Source organism: Cervus canadensis, chromosome 6, assembly GCF_019320065.1.
Source record: "Cervus canadensis isolate Bull #8, Minnesota chromosome 6, ASM1932006v1, whole genome shotgun sequence".
Taxonomy (NCBI): domain Eukaryota; kingdom Metazoa; phylum Chordata; class Mammalia; order Artiodactyla; family Cervidae; genus Cervus; species Cervus canadensis.
This window is the reverse complement of record NC_057391.1, coordinates 57,442,916-57,465,324: the sequence shown is the minus strand read 5'-3', so window position 1 is coordinate 57,465,324 and position 22,409 is coordinate 57,442,916. Positions and strand designations below refer to the sequence as shown.

Genomic DNA, 22,409 nt, shown 5'->3' with positions numbered 1-22,409 from the left:
GCACAGGGGATATAGACAGAGGAGCTTGGAAAGCTACAGTCTGTGGGGTCGCAGAGTCAGACACAACTGAGCAACTAATACTTTCACTTTTCACAGGGAATATAGCCAGTATTTTATAATAAGTCTGACTCTTTGTGACCCCATGGACTGTAGCCTTCCAGGTTCCTCTGTCCAAGGGATTCTCCAGGCAAGAATATTGGAAAGGGTATCCATTCCCTTCTCCAGGGGATTGTCCTGACCCAGGGATTGAACATGGGTCTCCTGCATTGCAGGCAGATATTTTACCAGGTGAGCTACCGGGGAAGCCCTATAAATGAAAAATAGTCTATAAAATTTCATATCACCAAGCTGTACACCTGAAACTAATATAATATTGTAAGTCGACTATAACTCAATAAAAATAATAAACTAAAAAACAAAGAGGTAAATGAGATGGAGAGGAAAGAAGAAAGAGTTCAGAAGAAAAGATAACTAATAACAGCTAAAATCAATCCGAGAAAAGATTGTAGATCTAAGAGCCAGGCAAATATTTGTTGGAGAAAAAGGATGCACACAGTATGGGCCAAATTAAAAAAACAGAGATCTCACTCCTACACATTTGCCTTAGATGAGACACAATGCATTTCCTTTAATGTACAATATGAACAGTCTTTCAAGATTGCTCCAAGGACCAAATGAGGTCGTGTGCACATCTGTAAAGCACAGAGTAGATGGAAGGGATCATTCATTTAATTTTGGCTTCTCTGAAATATTAGGTTTTTGCAGAATTTACTTGGCTATATTTGCCACTCCTCGAGGTTTAAAAATGGCAAAGGGAAAATAATCCATTAAACACAGAGATGATAAGTCAGTCATTTCTTATTTGAGTTATAAGGAATTCAATAAACTTCTCCTAAAAACTATTCACTTATCCATTCATCTATTCCACAAATACTTATCAAGCTACTAGGTGCCCCAAATTAGAGATACAATGGTAAACAAGGGAGATAGTGACCTACCCTCATGAAACAGAAAAGGACTGAAAAGCTAGCAAAAACATTCTCATGTCATTCTTATATAAACCCACACACCATGCAGCATGATTTCATGTATTGTGCACAATGCGCCTCCACCAATATTTGCTGTTTAATTTTCAAGATATATTAGACACAGTTTATCCATCCAAAGCCCACAAAACCACATGTGGTATTATAAAAATGACATGACCAAACAGTATGTTGCTAGGTGGTTGTTGTTATTGTTCACAGAAACCATTACAAATGTATCTAGTGACTGAGGTGGTGGCCATGACTTGTCCAAGTAGTGAATGATTTATTGATACCAGAAATGCTATTATGACATCCAAAGGCATTCCCCAGGGGACAAGTTTGCATGCGTCCACTCAAAAGCATGCATTATCTCAAAATACTTGATGCCTGAACAAACCATTTTCATGATGTACTTGTTTTATGTATTTTAAGGGCATCTAAGTTCCAGTTTAATCACTTTCCTGGGGGAAAGCTAAGGGTCAGAGTCCCCCTAGCTTTCCCCCTAGGTAAAGCAATACATGTAACATAAAACTCAAGATCCCTCTGCCTTGAAGGGCGAAGGAAATCTACAGGATTTCCCACCCTGAGTCACTGCTTGAGGGTTCTTCAGGGCAGATTCTCATGGACAACATGAGCTACCAGGCTTCTCCCGTCTGTAGAAAACTCGACAGTGTCCTTATTATTCCCTGACGTAGTGTCATGGCACCGCTGCGCACACCTAAACGTGCTGTGCGCCATGCTTCCTGCAACATTCTCCTGACCAGTGCTCCTATCTCGTCTCCCATCACTCACTCTGTCTGAACTCTGTCCACAGAGCTTTCTTTCATCCCCTCAAATACACAGATGTTTGCCAATACAGATGCTTGCCATCTTAGGACCTTTATACACACTCTTCCTTCTATCTAGATAGCTCCCATCACTCTGGAAATGGCCGGCAACTTATTCTTTAGAGAGCCCCACCTCTCTAAACAGTCCAACGTGACCAAAAGTCCATACATGTCACTATTCTCTACTCTCATCTCCTCTATCTTCCTGCATGGCCTTTGCCACATTGGTACCTAGGTGTTTCTGTGTTAATTTCTTTAATCTCCGCTTCCTCCACTAGGATATAACTCCAGAGGGCAGAGCTGTGTGTTTCACGTATGATTATACATCTCCAGTCATTAACACAGTGTGTGGGATATAACTGATGCATGATGGAACAGCTCACATCTCTTCTTAGAACATTTTCCTTTCAGCTTACCATCATATCTTTTTATGGATACATTTGACAAAACTGAATTCTAACATGTGAGGTTAGAAATGTATGGGCTTAAAATGTCTGGCTTTTCTAGCTTTACTCCTCTTGGACTAATACTTTTAGTCCTTTGCAACTAAAGAAGAATGGCATGTAGATCCTATAGTAAAAGCACCTCACTAAACAAACTGACTATGCTACATGTATAGACTTGTGTTCTCATATCCACCTAGAACGTTGGATATATACTTTAGATAGGTGTTCAATTTCTTCACTGATGGATAATTTTCCATTACCTCTCATTGACTTCAGAATGCCACATTTCTAAAATAGCCAGATACCTCTTATATTTCTCGGCTGGCCTTGAATGAAGAAACAAGTTCATTCCCCTTATGTATCTATGCATGTAAGTAAGCAAATTATTTAGTAACCTTCGGTTGGTTGTTGTGAAAACAGATGTTTTTCAGTGCTACAGGCACCATTACATTTGATGGAAATGGTTGTCACTCACCTCTTCACTTTCTCCTCCCTTTATTACTATTTGCACTGCTGGGGTCTGAGCCTTTGCTACAATACAACAATTGGGTGTGTATTAAGGAAAGCATATAGTTGATATGATATTGATAGGATATCCAAATAAGAATGTTGGGCTTCATCCGTGTAGAAGATCCCCCAAAATATGCTATTCCAGTAAGAGAACAAAATCTCTAAGTGGAAAGCATAGTCCCACTGGGGACTCTATATTGAGGTTAACTCTGGTGGTAGCTGGAAGTCTCATGACGCTGTTTATGAAACAACAATTTTCTAACAAGATTACTCTCATTTTCATGAGAACGAGCACATTTAATAGCAAATACCTATTAAACATGTATTGAGTATGTGCCAGGCCCCATGCTAAGTACTGTGTGAATTATTTCATTTAATCTTCCTTACAATCTCACTAGATAGGTGCTATTATTATCCCCATCAGACAGATTATGATCCCTAAGAACTAATATATATTTTGAAGAACATTTTCAATGTAGGTAAAATATGCCCCCAAACTTCAAGTCTTGTCTTTTTGCCTGGTTGAGTGTCCAACAGTGAAGGCCAACAATGTCTCCTAAGAGAAGGCAAGCAAGAAGATGAGGGCTCTCTGGGGAAAGAGATAGAAATGGTCCTATTTTATGTGTTTTGCCATTAGAATATTTATTTCCTCCCGAAATAAAGAATTCTTTATTTTGGGGGGAAATAAATATTCCAAGCTCTTGTTTACTTAAAAATCTCTTCTGAAACCTTTCAGAAGAAAGGGATTGCTGCAGAGGGAATATGGTAGGAAAGCTCGAGAACATTTCCTTCATGTGTCCCACAGAACTCCCTTCCCACATACTTCAATTATCAATAACTAAACTCACATTGTACCTAAAATAAGACATACTTGTAGGTACTGTTTTCAGAGCACTTTTTAAAAAATGTTGTATTCAACAGATATAAAATTGTATTAAAATATATTTCACATTTAAATACTCTCTCTCATCAATCTTGATATCCCACAGTTAAATTAAGTAAATCAACACCTAACCTCTTCATAGCAGTGAGCTTGGTACTCAGTGAGGCAGGAAGAAGAATCAGATTTAGTTTTTGCTCTTTGGTCTATGGGAGGGATCATATCTGGCTGGAAAATTATACATAAATTAGCATATTATTAGCCCCAAACTAGATCTAGATTAGCAAATTTTGTAATTCCCAAATTCTGGAGTCTGTAGGCTGAGTTTAATTTTTATAGAAAATACTGAATATACATATTTATATATATTCATATTTATGCATATGAATGCAGAAATTTTTAGGTTAAAGACATTTGTGTTTCATTTAGTGAAGAAAGTATTTTTTGTTGTCGTTTAGTCACTAAGTCGTGTCTGACTCTTTTGTAACCCCATGGATGTAGCCCACTAGGCTCCTCTATCCATGGGAAAGTTTCCCAGGCAAGAGTACTGGTGTGGGTTGCCATTGCCTCCTCCAGGAGATCTTCCTGACCCAGGGACTGAACTTGCATGTCCTACATCAGCAGGTGGATTCATTACCACTGAGCCACCAGGGAAGCCTGAAAATATTTTTAAGAAAACTTAAAATATTATAACTTGCTTATAAGGCTTCTTAAAAGCCATGAAATAGGATTATAGATATTTTTATGCTGATGTATGTATTTCAACACAAGAATCAATAAATGACATGGAAAAAAATTTTTTGACAAGATAAATGTTCATTCCTTGCCTCTTAGTAAACAGCATTAAAATCCATCAGTATATATCCCCAAAGACAAGGACTAGGTCACTCAATTATTTAAAAATGTAATAAAATGCAAGAAAAACAAGAATTAATTAGAGGAGTAAAAATACTAAAATGGCTGATTTGGCTTAAAGTGCATGTCACACACCACAAGTTTAATACATGCATTAACCATCAAAGAGAAATGTGACTAGGGTCCAGGCAGACAGAGGTGGTGATGTCAGCAAAGTTGCAATGAAACTGATGGCAGCTGGTGGTAGAGGTCCCTATAGTCAGGAAAGAACTGGGGAAGCAATATGTCTTAATCCTGGCTTGGAAAGAAAAGCATTTAACCAATCTATAAAAGGAAGTTCTAGCTCCAATGAATATCTGATACTGCTAATTCTGGTACACAGTACCCCCAAAGATTGAAGAGAACCAGGTGACATGCGAGCCAACCACATCAAATTTTCAGAACAAGGAATTTATCACTATTTAATTTATCACTATTTAATGACTACTTATGCCTAAGTCAAACTGTATTTTTTTTTAACTGAAGTATAGCTGACTTACAATATCCTAATAGTTTCAGGTCTTCAACGTAGTGATTTGATACTTTTACAGATTATACTCCATTTAAAGTTACTTATAAAAGAAAGGCTACATTTCCCTGTGCTGTACAATATATATCTGTTTTATACACAGTACTGTGTATCTCTTAATCCCCTATTCTATCTTGTCCCTTCCCACTTCCCGCTCCCACTTGTAACCTCTCTTTTGTTCTCTGTGCATCTGCTTCTGTTTTGTTATACTCATTCATTTATTTTTTTAGATTATCTGCTTCTGTTTTGTTATATTCATTCATCTATTTTTTTAGATTTCACACATAAGTGATAACATATAGTATTTGTCTTTCTCTGAATTACATCACTTAATATGATAATCTTGAGGTCCAGCCATGTTGTTGCAGGCGGCAGAATTTCATTCTTTTATGGCTGAGTAATATTCTATTTTACTTATATACCACATCTTCTTTCTCCATTCATCATCATACTTTAGAACATTTCAGAACCAAACCCCATGTGTTACATTTAATTTATAAATTAAATTAATTCTAAAATTAATCAATTTGAAAGTACTGGGTTAAACTAAGTAAAAATAGTTCCCTTCTCGCAGGACTTCCAAGAGCTAATATGCTAACACAACCATTGCCTCTTCAAGACGAGGACATAGTATATGAATTTCCAATAGCCTACTGACCATGAAAACTTCATTTCCTGGAACCCCCATGGGACTAATGTTCTATGAAAAGTACTTTGGCACATCATCTGGACCTCAAAGTCCCATATATTTGTTCAATATACACTTATAAACCAAAAACAGCACAGACTCTCTAGAGGCCATCACTACCAGGGAACATAAACACTAAGTATTTTCAAGGACTCTCAATTGAGCATGTAAAAGTAGTAGGGTCTCCAGAATGCTATTCATAGGATTAAGCTAAAACAGTTTCAGAAATAGACCAGTCCACCCACTAGTTTATATACACAAAGGAGAATATTTTAAAACCCCAATACCATGCCTCATATAGAAATTGTACAGAAACACAATTCAGCAGAATAGAAAGGTACCACAGAGAGATTTGAAATAGACCTTTCCTTCTTTGGAGTTAAGCAAATTGACATCATGCCCCCTCCTCTTCTCTCCTAGGTGGTCTCCAAACACTGAAAATCTGGCATAGCAGGGATCTCCTAAGGGTGACGGTTTCTTCCCTTTTCCCCTGGTCACTTCCAGCCTCTGCATCTTTGTCCTGTCTCTTCTCTTCATCTGTAGCACTTTCCCTCATCTACTCTGTCTAATTAAATCTTTGCCCTGCTTGGTTTTTTTAACTCTTTCATATCTGCATTACTATCTTTCAAAAAAATTATTTTAAGTCCCTGATGACAAGAACCATTTACTTCCCTTCTGATTCCATTGCAGTACCTAGCTGAGGGCTGAGCATTTATGAAATATTTCTTATCACTTTTATATCTAATTGACATGACTACAAGAGGTTTCATTTATCACTTATATTTGAACAAAACTCCACTGAAAAATTGGACTCTGATCTGCAGTCCCTAAATGTTTTTTTTTTTAATTGGTTTACTTTTACATGTCAACCCAGGCTGTGATTCTCTAAGATGCTGCTTTCTTAAAAGTTGAAAAACAGCAGCAGGAAGAAAGAAAACTGGATACCTAAAAGAGACCGAAGTGAAGTGATGATATGTATTACCAGAAACAAAGCTCTAGAACTGTGCTATCCAACATGGTATCCACTAGTCACAGGTGGCTATTAGCTGACCTCAACTGAGATGTGGCATAATATATACATTAGAGTTCAAAGATTTAGTATGGAAAAAAGAATGCTAGATGTCTCATAATTTTTAATACTGAGTGCCTATTAAAATAAAATGTTTGGATATATTGGGCTAATTAAAATATTAAAATTAATTTTACCCATTTCCCTTTACTTTTTCAGGTGGCTACTAGAAAAGTTAAAATTACACATGTGGCTTGCATTATATTTCTATTAGTCAGTGCTGCTCTAGTATTTTGAGCATCCAAAAAACAGAAAAGTGGTCCAAATATTAAATATGACTATTAACTGATAAAAACTTGCTTCACAGGAGACTGCACAGACTGTATGATGTATGATATGCATCCACAACAAGCTGGAGGACTCTGTGGACCACGAACTGTCTAATGCCTGGAAACTAGCTGGCCAGGTACTCGGACATGGTTCACAGGACAGGCTGTTACCATGCCAAAGTTAGTTTGACTCTGGCAATTTATTGTGGAAAAAAGAAAGTGCATGAGTGTTTCCTAATAACTAGTTGTGGGCCAGTGCAAGAGAAAGTTGATGTGGAGTGAGCTTAGATATTTCTCAAAGGGCTTGCCCGGAGCAGCAAAGAGGCCTCAAATGGCTGGAGGTACCAGTGGATGCTCTAGGTTCAAAACATAGAGGCCATATGTGGAATCTAAAATACAAAATAAATCAACATAGCTATGAACGAAAAACAGACTCGGACTGGTGGCTGCCAAGGGAAAGGGGATAAGGGAGGGAAGGAATGGGAGTTTGGGATTAGCAGAAGCAAACTATCATGTACCGTATGGATAAACAAGGTCCTACCTAGCACAGGGAACTATATTCAAACATCCTGTGACAAACCATAATGAAAAAGTATATATATATATAAATATATACACACACACATATATACACACACACTTTCACTCTGTGTGTAACTGAGTCACACTGCTATACAGATGAAATTAGCACAACATTATAAATCAAATATACTTCAATAAATTTTTTTAGAAAAAGAATAACATAGATGCCCTTGCTCATGTGAGAGACCTGCCAGGGAAAAAAATCTGAAAAGGATCAGAAGATTTCAACTCTTCACAAGGAGAAAACTAACCACTAAGTGGACTGAAAGGAACAGTGCATGGGAAACAAAAATTAAACTGCTTTATGATCACATCCCACCAGTCCTGTTGGTCATACCAAGTGGTATGGTAGCATATGTTTCCTATGTGCACACAATTCCTAAACCATGGAAACTGAATATCTATGTCAATAGATGTATTTCCTGAAACTATTCTAGGAAAATCAAGTTTATTCAATGAGCCACCAACTGCCAAATATTGCAATACCACTTCAGATGCATAGTAACATTAAACACATTCTGCCCCTGCTATCTACACATTAGTATTTAATTTCCATTAAGACTAAATACCAAAAGCTAGGCTTGCAGAGGTCTTCTTGTTACTTGTTACCTTTACAGAGAAAAGAAAACAAGCAGAGTTCACAGAGGTCTGCTCTCCAAAGACACTTTGAGAATAGGAATCAGCCTATGGCCTATACTCTGGGAACTTTAATAATAGCCACCTAAAATGTAAAATTCAACAGACTAGTTGCAAATGGGGAAAGGAGTACGTCAAGGCTGTATATTGTCACCTTGCTTATTTAACTTATATGCAGAGGACATCATGTGAAATGCCAGGCTGGATGAAGCACAAGCTGGAATCAAGATTGCCAGGAGAAATATCAATAATCTCAGATATGCAGATGACATCATCCTTACAACAGAAAGTGAAGAGGTACTGAAGAGTATCTTGATGAAAGTGAAAGAAGAGAGTGAAAAATCTGGCTTGAAACTCAACATTCGAAAAACCAAGATCATGGCATCCAGTCCCATCACTTCATGGCAAATAATTGGGGAAGTGATGGAAACCATGACCGACTTTATTCTCTTGGGCGCCAAAATCACTGCAGATGGTGTCTGCAGCCATGAAATTAAAAGACGCTTGCTCCTTGGAAGAAAAGCTGTGACAAACCTAGACAGCGTATTAAAAAGCAAAGACATTACTTTGCCAACAACGGTCTGTCTAGTCAAAGCTATGGTTTTTCCAGCAGTCATGTATGGATGTGAGAGTTGGATCATAAAGAAAGCTGAGCACTGAAGAATTGATGCTTCTGAACTGTGGTGTTGCAGAAGACTCTTGAAGGTCCCTTGGACTGCAAGGAGATCAAACCAGTCCATCCTAAAGGAAATCAGTCCTGAATATTCATTGGAAGGACTGATGCTGAAGCTGAAGCTCCAATACTTTTGCCACCTGATGTGAAGAACTGATTTATTGGAAAAGACCCTGATGCTGGGAAAGATTGAAGGCAGGGGGAGAAGGGGACAACAGAGGATGAGATGGTTGAATGGCATCACCGACTCAATGGACATGAGTTTGAACAAGCTCTGGGAGTTGGTGATGGATAGGGAAGCCTGGCATGCTGCAGTTCATGGTGTCACAAACAGTTGGACATGACTGAGCGACTGAACTGACTGAAAGTGTAAAATTATGTAAAATTAGCATCATAAATGCAGCTTTGTAAAACTTACTTCCAAATGAGGTTGGGGGTGGGGTGGGATTGGAAAAGAATCAACATTTCATCAGTATCTTCTAGAAAAACTTTGGTGAAAAAAAGCATAAGAAAATCAGGTCTTGATTTCATGATGCTATCGAGACGACCCTCTGAGATCATGATTCTACTTTCTTTTAAACAGGCAAATGCCTCTGAAATGCACCACTTGGTTATTATGTATTTGCATCACTATGTTAGTCTTTCCCATTCATTAGACACATTGAAGACACAACTTTTCTGACTTAACAAATAAGGGCTAATCAACTACTTTCAGGATAGTTTTTTGAATTTTGCTTAATGAAGCATTAAGAAAGATCCCATGCAAAATCATCATTTGTCAATCATCAGAGAAACTAAGTTATGAAAATAACAGAGTTTCTCACATATCAACCGTGCATAAGAGAATGAAGGAGAATTACCACCAACCTACCTATCCTCCATTCTATTCTTCAATCACTGGAGAAAAACAAAAACTAAATGCCTTTTCTGGCTCCAATAAATCTAGAATCCCTTAAAAGAGCAAGTATGACGCCCAGACTTAGTTCACCTTCCACTGCCATGCTCTTTGATAGACTATGAAGTATTGCCATTCTTTCATTCTTATTCTACTTTATATTTGACCTCCACTGTTCCTTTGTCTTAAGGCTATCGGCTCAGTAAAATTAGTATACATTTTCTACTATTAGCCAACAGACCTTCTTGATTTGGCAAAAATCCAAGTACTGTCTTCACAGTTTGGACTTGGGTAGGAAATTAGCATTGAACAAATGATTCAGGATTTTGAAGAATTCTTGTCCATGCTTACATCCAGACAGTACATAATGAAGACCTCTAGATGGAGTCATGAAAGAAAACTTATTGTTAGAATTTATGCTTTCAAAAGGCTTCACACTCTGGCTCACATAAACTTTGACATTAAATATTGATCTAATTCCATATGCTTTAAGAATCATGCAAGGTAATTCTTTTCACTGCTTTTTAATCAGTCAATTTTCGACACCAAATATCTAATGTGTTTAACTATTGACTGCTGTCGCTAGAGCTGACACTATTTTAGGCTAAAAACTAAAATGAGTCTCATAAAGGAGAAAAAAAAAATGGTCACATACTCATTTGAATGAACTGCTGACTCTGTAAAGGTAATTCCAAAAAAGAGTTTCCCAATATGGCTTAAACATTTGTAATACTGTAGGAAAACTATATAACCTTCCATGGTAACTGCACTAAATGACAATATTCATTTTCTATGTCTATATTTAAGAATGTTGGTTCAGTCATTTGGAGTCAATTTATATGTACTGCAAACAGACAGGAATCATCTTCTATCCAAGAATGGATTATTATATTTAAAACACCAAAATCAATCAAACAGAGAAATAGCCCCAAACTCTGCATTACACACACCCAAGCAATACTCAAGATTCCTTTCTCTTGGCTTTTAAAATGATTTAAAAGCAACTTAGCTCAACTCTCCTTCCAGAGAGGAAAACTACCTACCTAGCCAAATTTCTTGAAGGGCTTTTCCCCCTACCTAATCTATAACTTTCACTCTAAAACTCTTAATTCTAGATTTCTACTTGTAATTTCTCAGAAAATTTTCTATGCTTACTAATGACCTCTTCCTAAGTAAAACCCACACAAGGCACAGTGGTTATGTACATAGGCTTAGGAGCCAGACTTAACTGGGTTAACTTCTGACTGTATCACTTATGAGCTGTCTGACCTTGGGCAAACTCTTTGACCTCCCTTTGCCTCTGTTTGCTCCTCTAGAAAATGGGACTTGTCTTAGGACTCTTCTCCTAAGGTTGCTGCAAATCACCAGAGTCAAACGTTAGACTTGAAAAGTCTCTTCTATTTCTTGAAGTCCTCCTTGTGCGTGGTTTCTTTGGCTCAGTGCTCCGTTGTTTCTCCTGGTTCTCTTCGTGTTTTCTCAGTGTCTATGTTTTTTCTCTTCTTCCTTGGGCTTGTTCATCATTAACCCCTCCCCATCTCCAAGTTCAGGTCTATCTCCAACATTCTTCTCTCTTTTTTCATTACCTTGAGAAGTCTCATCCACTTACTTGATTTACTGGATTTACTAGAAGAGCATTTAACAAGATTTTAAATAGCCTGCATTCTGAGACAAGAGAGCAAGAGAAAGTGTGATTCCAACAGTCTTGTTGGCAGTAACTATGGCAATACACAACCAGCTTATGTTGTCATTGCCAAAACAGGCACTGACCTCATTTCAGTATTCTAATAACAAACGTGAACATATCGTACCACTGAGCTTAGGCAATGATAAGTTTTATTGGTTGCTCAAGACCCAAGCAGAGAGAAGGCAAGAATGAGGCAGAGGGGCAATTAGGAAAATCATAAACGTGAATTTACAGAAAAAAAATATGTAAGAGGAAGAATAATGAAAGAAACTTGGGGTGTGAAAGAAAACACAAAGAGATGCAACCTTTGATACAGAATGTAGTAGAAGGTGGCAAACTCAAATGCCTACAGGGGCTAAAAGGTAAGCTAAATGAACAAAGTGAGCAGGATGTATGACAATAGGGTGTGGCAGGGACTGTGGCAAACTGGAAACTATAAATAAAGCTGATCTAATTCAGTTTTTAAAAGTTCAACATTACAAACCAAGCAAGTCACAGGCCTCTACTTTTCTTCCTCTGAATGTAAACAGGCAATAGCATCATTGTCACCTGTCCAGTAAGACTGATTGGCAAAAAATTTCTTAAAAAAAATAATCACTTTACTGGCTTAAAGCTACAAGTAAGCAAATTTTGCTTCATAGTCTGACTGCATTGGTTGAATGAATGTTATGATTTGTAATCCAAGCGTGGATCCACTGCTTGTCTCCAAACCAAAACAGTATGTTCATGGATTCTTAAGATTCACTTACTGGCTTAAAGTGATCTAAATCCTGCCAGTATCACCCCTCAAAAATATTCTACATCTAGATAGCGAATATTATCTTCAATATAAATTGAAGAGTTATCTTCAACTCTCTAAAGTAGTTGCAGATAAAGTTCCAAACTCTCCCAGAACGAAGATGCTTATCCTGAGACGTGCTTGTAACTGACATTAGAAATGTCGCCTTCCGTGTGTATTACATCATGATAAGACATTATTTGTTTATTGCCACCTGACTTAGGTCAAAACATATCTTCTTTTCTGCATCTTTCCCAACTTAAAAATGACAGTCATTTGACCCTGAAAGACCAAACTTCTGAAAGATGGGGCCAAATTCAATTAGGCATCAGCATTGTTAGCTCTGCTTAAAATGAAACCAGTGAAAAATACTAGGATTGACCACAAGTAGGCAAGAAGCAATTCCTTTCAGGGTATACTTGTTCACTATCTGATAATCATATCTCCAGGTGGTTTTCTGGTGCTTCAAAATTATTTCAGTTCAACATTTACTGGCCATACACTATGTATCAGGCATTGAGTTTGGTTTGGAAATCTAAGAGATGATGAAACCACAGTTGCTGCTGAAGAGCTTATAATTTAGTGGGGGAGAGGGATGTGGAAATGAGCTATTTCGATACAATGTGGTAACTGCTATCAAAAGAGATGTGGAGGGAAAATGCAGAGGCAGACCTGGGCTCAGTCTCCAGGAAGAAGGAAAGGAAATCAGTAAAGACTTCCTAGAAGTTCATTTTTAAAAGTAAAGAGTCACATTCCAATTAAAACATAATGAAACTAGCCTAAGTAGTTACACAACTTAACAAGTATACTGACCCATCAGAAGTAACACTGAATACTTTCCTATGCTTCAGGATGGATTTGTGCTGACTCAGTCCAACATTTTTATTAATCACTCTTGAAATCACAGGGGCTTCCCTGGTGGCTCAGACGGTAAAGCATCTGCCTGCAGTGCGGGAACCCAGGTTTGATCCCTGGGTTGGGAAGATCCCCTAGAAAAGGAAATGGCAATCCACTCCAGTATTCTTGTCTGGAGAATCCCATGGATGGAGGAGCCTGGTAGGCTCCAGTCCATGTGGTCACAAAAAGGAGTAGGACACGACTGAGCAACTTCACTTTCACTTTCTTGAAATCACAAGCATTCATTTGAATAAAAGGATATATTGCCTCTAATTCTTTTTTTTTTTTTTTTGCCTCTAATTCTTTAGAGAGGTAAGTAGCCAACTTCCATAAGAACAGAAAATAGCGAAGACTATAAATGGAAATATAACCTGGAATCAAAGAAACTCCCCTCTCCCATGTGGTGAGGGAAATTATACTCATATTTCCCTCCTCCCTTTGAAGGTTTGAGACTACTCTCGGGTGAAACAGGCAAAGGGTAATAAGCATCTTGATGAAGGTAAAAGAGGAGAGTGAAAAAGTTGGCTTCAAACTCAACATTCAGAAAACTAAGATCATGGCATCCAGTACCATCATTTCATGGCAAATAGATGGGGAAACAAAGGAAACAGTGAGAGACTTTATTTTCTTGGGCTCCAAAATCACTGCAGATGGTGACTGCAGCCATGAAATTAACAGACACTTGCTCCTTGGAAGGAAAGTTATGACCAACCTAGACAGTATATTAAAAAGCAAAGACATTACTTTGCTAACAAAGGTCTGTCTAGTCAAAGTATGTTTTTTCCAGTAGTCATGTATAGATGTGAGAATTGGAACATAAAGAAGGCTGAGTACCAAAGAATTGGTGCTTTTGAACTGTGGTGTTGGAGAAGACTCTTGAAAGTCCCTTGGACTGCAAGGAGATCAAACCAGTCCATCCTAAAGCAAATCAGTCCTGACTATTAATTGGAAGGACTGATGCTGAAACTGAAGCTCCAATACTTTGGCCACCTGATGCGAAGAGTTGACTCATTAGAAAAGACCCTGATTCTGGGCAAGACTGAAGGTAGGAGGAGAAGACGACGACAGAGGATGAGGTGGTTAGATGGCATCACCAACTCAATGGACATGAGTTTGAGCAGGCTCCAGGAAATGGTGAAGGACAGGGAGGCCTGGTGTGCTGCAGTCCATGGGGTCATAAATTGTCAGACATGACTGAGCTACTGAATGACAACAGCAATGATTAAAGAGAGCCTTCTTCCTCCCCATTCTCCACATCCACAAATGCCTGAAAATCTGCCATCCAAGGATCAGTTTGATTTAGATAACCACTGTGAAGATTCTTTGGGGCCAACATGTATTTATACCTAAGTGCAAATTTTAGGATACCTTTATCATGGAGGAGAGCAGTTAAAGACACGCCAAAATTTGGAGATATCCTTAAGTAAATATGCCAGTTTTCATGAATAGTTTAGCAACTTAATCCATTCACATCAATTCTTAATCTTGGTCAAAGAAATAACTGTAGTTGGTCAAATAGTTTTAGAGTATGTTATCAATATCTATAACTATGGGTATCAGTATTTGCTGCAAATTCCTAGAGGTAAAATACCCTGTAACTTCATTCTATCAGTGATTTTTCTAAAACAAATTAAGTCCACTTTTATCACTTGTTGAACTATTTTCACACATTGCTCAAGTTACATGTTAAGAAGTTTTAATCTCAACAATTTAAATCCTGTATCTTGTCACTGAGCAAAATAATAAGGCCACAGAATACTACCTAATCAAAACAGTTGTCTTTGTTACTCTTGAGACTATTAGCTATATTTTAGCTCCAAGTCAATAAAAATACAACAAATTGTAAAAAAGAAGCAGTTTTAAAGAGGGACTCCAAAATGATGCCAAGTACAATGGAAAGGCCAAGAGTTCACAGTGCCTCACATATCTGTACCATGTGGTGGCCTTGTGAACAGAAATTCAATATAATTTATCCAGTAACAGTAGAGTTACTTGCTAAAACAGAAATTGCTACTTCATCAGCAAAGAACTGAAATTAGACAAACTTGTAAAAATGGAAATAGAAAACAATTTCTCACATACCACCCTCTACTCTTTGTTTTTAAATAACATATAGTCAACACTTGCCACTGAATCTTCACTTTCCATCTTAGAATAAAATGATCTTTACACAACTTTGGAGAAAAGTGATGATTGCAGTTTAAAATGTTCATGAATATTTTTCATAGGGTATTTTTCAAGAGTATTTTTGCCATTTGGTATGAAATGAATCTCCTCAACCTTCACTATAAAACTAGGAATGATAAGAACATGCCTATCAAGGTAGAGAAAGATGATCAACAAAGCAAAAGTTAGGGGGTTGCACATCTACATATATCTCAATGTCATGTTTGCATGGATAGGTGGGCAAAGCAGGTAGAAATCTTTTTCAATTAAGAGCAGCAGTATACTTGAAAACAGAAAAGCCACATTCAAATTAAAGCTGCTTATCATGTGTGTGACCTTAGGCAGCTTCCTTGACCACCCGGAGCCTTGATCATCTCACACGGCAAAGCAAAGATGAATATACACAACGTCAATGAGCCACAATGAGTACTGAATAAATCACAGTTGTGAAAGCACAGTTTCTCGGCAATTAATATTTCTAGTGAACTCTGAATGCTTAGCTTGTATGCCACTACAGCCAATAGGTCCTAAGAAATCTTTAGGTGTAATTTTTGTTTCATTCTGAATGTTTCCCATTTCCACACAGTTGTTTTGTTTGGAGTCACTTCCCTAACTTACTAGGATAATAATGAGCTCAGTCCTTACTCTATGGGAAATTTTCTTCTTTTTATCTTGATGCCAACTGGTACTTATGCATAGGCTCACTATTGAGTCCTGCAGTCCACTGACAAGAATTACTGAATAACATGCAGAGGCTTGGGGCCATTGTCATATCATCCCAGGAGCCTTCCCAATGGCAATTCAGAAACCTCAGCAAAATTCACAAAGCAGCTGCAAGAAGCCAAATGCTTGTTGAAATCAATCATACCTTTAGCCACCAGAACATCTTTACGCCGATACATTTAAAAAAATTACCTCTTTCACACTGGGGTCCAGTAAAGCCGTAAGTGCACGCACATCGATTTGGGGCCACACACCTGCCTCCATTAAGACAGCCACTTTCACAGACAGCTGTAAAATAAGGAGAGAGAAGCTGAGAAACTTCACCTGAGTACATGCTAATAAAGTAACACTGACTGCCCCCTGAAAGGATGACAATAAAAAAAAAATCTAAATAGTCACTGTGGTATTTGTTTTAAACATTTATTGTACAGTTCCAGTTTCCTGGATATCCCTCAGTCAACTCAGGTAAAACTACCTGGAATAGGTGAGTATATACCCGTGTTAATGTTGGCAGTTTCATTCTGGAAAATATCTCAGCAATGCTTTTCAGTTCTGCATCTACAGTGGTGGTTTATAAGAGACACCCCTGATGAGAACTGCATTTTACAAGCTGATTCTTTTGCTTATGATTTATGTTTCATTTCCAGACAGTTTTCATGAGGGAAAACACTGGCCATCTTTACAGAAATGCAGCATGTTAAATCACACTATTAACTGCCAACGACAAAACACTACTATTAACTGCCAACAGCAAAACACAAATACTGACACTCAGTAATTTATGTACCATAATGAAGACCCAATTGAGTGTTACAAGAGAATCTCTGGAAAATACTGGTAAGATAAGTCCAGAGATCCTTGAGGGAGGAACATTTTACTTGTCAAGAAAGACATTAAAATAAGACTTGAAAGCTCATTCCCTGAATAACTCTTCTCTGTACAACTTCCTGCGGCTCACTCAAGCATAGCCTCTTCCTAGGCATCTTTATCCACAGGTGGTAGGCTGTCCCTGCCAAATTTGCCAGTCCCACCCACCCTTCAAAGCCCAGCTCAAACCTCACTCTCCCAAGAGGCTTCCCTAACACCTCCATTTACATTTATTTCCCCTTCATATATTCCCCGTACACTTTTCCTATACCCTGTGGCAGTCATGCAGTTGAGCTACTCAGATCTCCTTCCAAGAAAACCTACTGTGAGGAGCTTAGTTGGCTGATCTGCTACTATGTTCATGCCAACGACCTGGTGGGGACCACTCAGCAACTAAGTGTTGTGGAGACTGGACATTTCTGCCCATCATGAAGCTATTGTGATGGGCAGTCTTGATTCTGGACTCCCTATCAGGCTGACCAAAGCTTTCTTGGAGGTTGCACTACAGTCTGAGGCTCCTTTTGCACAATTGTGATAGTGTTTCCTTCCCTCTCTCCTTGCACAGGGGTATGACATCCATCACAGTCTGAAGGTTAGGCTTTTCCCTAATAAATCTCTTGTGCATCTAATTCTATCTCGACATCCATTGGGATCAGTGTACTTGGACCAAGACAACCCCTTATAGCCACAAGTCAAGGCAGTAGTCCATTTATCATCACAAAATTAGAGAGGTTTATATATGTCCACTGTTCTAATTTACTTCTTAATTTGTAGTCAGGTAATAATTATGAGATTTTAAGCAGAAAAGAAATTTTGAGGCTGCCTAAGCCAACCCTCCCAGTTTTCAGATTAGGAAACTTAAGTCTAGGAAAGGTTTTCAAAATCCACAGGTGTTACCTGAGTGCCTGTTGTACACTAGGCTCTGCTCCCTCCAGGTGCATGAAAGGGAACAGGAGGATGACAGTGGCTCCTTCTGATCCCCTTTCTGAAAATGCCTTTAAATCCACCCTCATCCCACCATCTCTGGAGCCACAGCCTTAGTACTAGTCTTCCTGCTTCCTGTTCCTTCTCCCTCAAGTTCAACCCCCACAGTGTGGCCACAGAGATCTTCCTCATTGTAAACTGTTGTGAGTGAAGTATATAAGGCCAGTATTTCACAGCATTAAAAGCCTTGGCTGTGAAGTTAGACTGCATGGATTCAAATCCCAACTCTGCTGATTACTCCCTGCATAGCTTTAGACAAGTCACTGAAGACCCTGTACCCCAGCATGAAATGTCTTCATTTCATGTAGGTATTAATAAAAAAGGCCTCTTCCTGTAAGTGCTGCTGTTATATCAAATGAGTTAATACATGTAAAGAGTCTGAATGTGTGCCGAGCATACGATAAACAAGATAAATAACTCAATAGATGAATGTTGTTGGTTATTGTTTTCTCACTTCCCTCTCCTGGTTCTATTTTGGATGAGAACATGTTATGCATAAAGGCTCTCCAAACCTGGCCCATGACTTCTATTCTGACCTTAGCTCCCTTCCCATCACTCCTCTCGGCACTTAAGTCATAGCAATACCAAAGCCTGGCATCCCATGCTAAGTCATGTTCTAGGCTTTGGCTTATGCTGAGCCAGCTGCCTAAAAGGCCCACCTCCCAATATCTGACAAAAGAACTCCTACCCACCCCTTGACACTCAGCTAAAGGGTCTCCCAGGTTGGGAGGCTGTCCTACCTCTTGTCCCTCCATATTATTGCCGGGGGCTGTCAAAGATTTAATCCCCATTCTTACTTATATTACAGTGTACAGACAGTCAGGAAGGTATTAAATAAACTTTGGTTTATTTATCATAGCATTATTCATCATAGAAAATACATACACATGGGCAAAAATTGGAAACAAAATGAATAAATGTTCATCATTAAGGATGCAATAAACAAACAGTAAAACCTCTATACAATGGACTATTATGCAACCATTAAAATATATTTTTAAAACATTCAATAAAATGAAACTAACTTCTAATAAAATATTAAGTAAAAAAGTTATATGAGAAATTATGCATACAGTGAGAGCTCATGTACCAAATATGCATTAAAAGACTAGAAGATAACATCTGGAAAGGTGGGATTGTGGAAACTTTTGCTTTTTATATATTTAAGCTTTTCAAATTTTCTTCAGGGTATTCTTAGTATAATAAAAAATTAGTTCTTTAGAGGAATTTTCATCTCTGCAAAGCACTGAGACCGATACACAGTAGACACACAATAAACAGTGTTTATGCATAAACCAACACACTGACCAGTGTGAGGAGTATTATAATAGCAGAATCCAGACTAGGAAACTAGAGAGATGCAGACACCATTAATCAAGAAAAAGAACATGTTTGGGGAGAAAGATGAGGTTGAGTTTTGAAATATGTTATTGAGGATGCTTCTCGAAAATCCAGGGGGAGATGTCGGGCAATCAAGTGCAAGACATACCCGTGGAATGAACAACAATTCTGCACCTTGGGTGGTGACTGCGAGTCAGAAATGAGGTAAGCAGGGTGATGAAGGTAAAGGAAAGAAAAATGAATCAAATAACCCGGTTCCAAGGTTCTAATCAGAAATTTGATATTCTGTGTGTGGGGGAAGTGATCTATTCACCTGTAAGAGTTACTGGGCACCTGTAAAAACGCCATATCCTAGGCAGTCAAAGAAAAGCCACCATCACTCATGTCTGTATTCTTCTTGTTAATGTAGGGGAACGTCCACACAGTTTACTTACGTTGTCCACAGTGAGTCCCTATGTATCCTTTCTGGCACAGACAGTGATCATCACTGCAGCTACCTCCGTTCATACAGCGAATGTTACAATGTTGGACTTGAAAAGAAAGAAAAAAAGGACTGATTTATTTCTACAATTTAAGTACATGGATCTCAACAGTTCACAGAAGTTGATTTGTAGTGATCTGAAGAGAAAATAAAATGGTTTATCAATAATCATATATTTATGCAGAAATAACCTAATTGACAATGCTAAACATGTCATATTTTGTGTGAATAACATCATTTACAGTTCAATGTAACTGTATCTTTCATACTGACTTTAAGAATGCTCAATGATTTCCCTAATTTAGCAGAACTTACCATTCAATGTCATTTCTGTAATTTACACCAAGAAAATAGCACCTTGAGGGACCAGACAAGGCGAGATTACAATGGCAATATTTTTCTTGTTAAAAGTTGCAGAGTCCCAGATGGGTGGGCAGTAGACATTCAGAGTGACAAATTCCAAGAAATGATGTTAAAAGAAATTTAGGAGGCAGCAGAAAGAAGGGAAAGAAGACCTACAAGGGCACTTAATAACGAGACTGCATGGTAACAAAGATAGCTGGACTTGACTCCGAAAGAGCACCTTGTTGAAACTGTCACCTTAAACCATCTAAGACCTGCAGTGTGGTAAATCCACTCTTTATCACATTGTCACTTACAGAAGTGTGAGAGCTTCAACACCCAAGGCAGGAAAACCCCAGGCAGCAGGCTGACTTAGACTGAGACGATGAGATGCTACAGCTGGCCAGAGGGAAAGACACCCGGGAAAGACAACGACAGCACAGCATGTGCCCTTGATTCCTTCAGTGCCGAGGCTGTCTCTATTGCAGTAATTCAGGCACTCTAGTAACACTTTCCAAATCCCAGGCTGTTCCTTAGTCTTCTAGAAACAATCAACTGCCTTACTTGGAGAAGACTAAAGGCTTGATTGAATTAATCATTCATCATTGTTGACACATCCCTATACAAGGAGGCCAGGATTGGGCGTGGAAATTTGGCTTCCTCTGCCCTGTGGGAGTAAATTCCTGGAGAAAACGCCTCAATAATTTCACATAAAGAGAAGAGAACCCCTTTTTCTGTGTAAGAGCAGAAATCAGCTGCTTAGGGCTTGCTCTTATGCTTAGCCTTCGGGGAGCACTGGGCCTCCATCTTCTCCCAGGAGCAGAGAGGAGGCTCCTCCCAGCAGCCTGCTTCTTCAGTACACTCTGCTACGATGCTCAGTTCAGTATCACAAAGAAGCTGCTGATTTCAGGAGAAAGGGCCATTTTTATAAAGAGCTACACAGCTCTCAGCACCACAATAAGAAAAGGGAGGTGCCAGAACCCAATATGCCCTATGCCCTCACAGAGTACCAAAGAGGTAAGTTGAGGGTGATGCACCTTTTCAACAATATGTCATATACATCCTAAAACACCATCAAAGGCACCCGTCTCTACTGTACCAAGAAGCCCCTCCATCTCAGCATTTTAGGCCCTCTTCTGGATGGTCATATGGGTCTTTCAGGGCTCCTTTGCCTACTCCTAATATGTTCCAGTTAAATGCAGAGTTCCAGAAAAACGGCTAGAAGAGATAAGAAGGCCTTCTTCAATGAAAAAATGCCTTAATAATAGAAGAAAACAGCTAAAAGGGAAAGACTAGAGATCTCTTCAGGAAAATTGGAAACATCAAGGGACCATCCCACCCAAAGATGGGCACAATAAAGGATAAAAATGGTAGAGACCTAGTAGAGATCAAGGTCAAGAGAGATGGAAAGAAGAGATCAAGAAGAGATGGAAATAATACACAGAAGAACGATATTAAAAAAGATCTTAATGAACTGGATTACTACGACGGTGTGGTTAGTCACCCAGAGTCAGATATTCTGGAATGCAAAGTCAAGTGGACCTTAAGACGCACTGCAGTTAATAAAGCTAGTGGATGTGATGAAATTCCAGCAGAACTATTCAAATCTCTAAACGATGACATCATCAAGGTTTTGCATTCATTATGTCAGCAAATCTGGAAGACCCAGCAGTGGCCACAGGACTGGAAAAGGTCAACCCTCATCCCAATCCCCAAGAAGGGTAGTACCAAAGAATGTGCTAACCACCAGACAGTTGTACTCATCTCCCATGCTAGTAAGGTCATGCTTAAAATTTTGCATGCTAGGCATCAGCATTATGCAAACCAAGAACTTCCAAAAGTCCAAGCTGGGTTTAGGAAAGGAAGAGGAATTAGAGATCAAACTGCCAACATTCGCTGGATTATAGAGAAAGCAAGGGGATTTCAAAAAAACATCTATCTCTGTTTCACTGACTATGCTAAAGCCTTTGATTGTGTGGATCATGACAAACTGTGGAAAGCTCTTAGACAGATGGGAATACCACATCACCAACCCGTCTCCTGAGAAACCTGTATGTAGGTCAAGAAGCAACAGTTAGAACCCTGTATAGAACAACTGACTGGTTCAAGATCAAGAAAGAAGTGTGACAGAGCTGTCTGTTGTCACCCTGTTTGTTTAACCTGTATGCTGAGCACATCATAAAAAATGCTAGACTGGATGAGTTACAAGCTGGAATCAAG

The 22,409-nt window shown here is 38.6% G+C and overlaps 1 protein-coding gene across 1 annotated transcript in view; it reads right to left on the bottom strand.

Annotated features, from left to right (window-relative positions):
- The window catches only part of FBN1 (fibrillin 1), a 257,123-nt gene that overhangs the window by 189,771 nt on the left and 44,943 nt on the right, over positions 1-22,409 (bottom strand). The window contains exons 5-6 of the mRNA XM_043473020.1: positions 19,801-19,896; positions 16,367-16,462 (exon numbers count right to left, since the gene is read on the bottom strand). Of these exons, the coding sequence (XP_043328955.1) occupies positions 16,367-16,462; positions 19,801-19,896 (192 nt within the window). The remainder of the gene's footprint in view (positions 1-16,366; positions 16,463-19,800; positions 19,897-22,409) is intronic.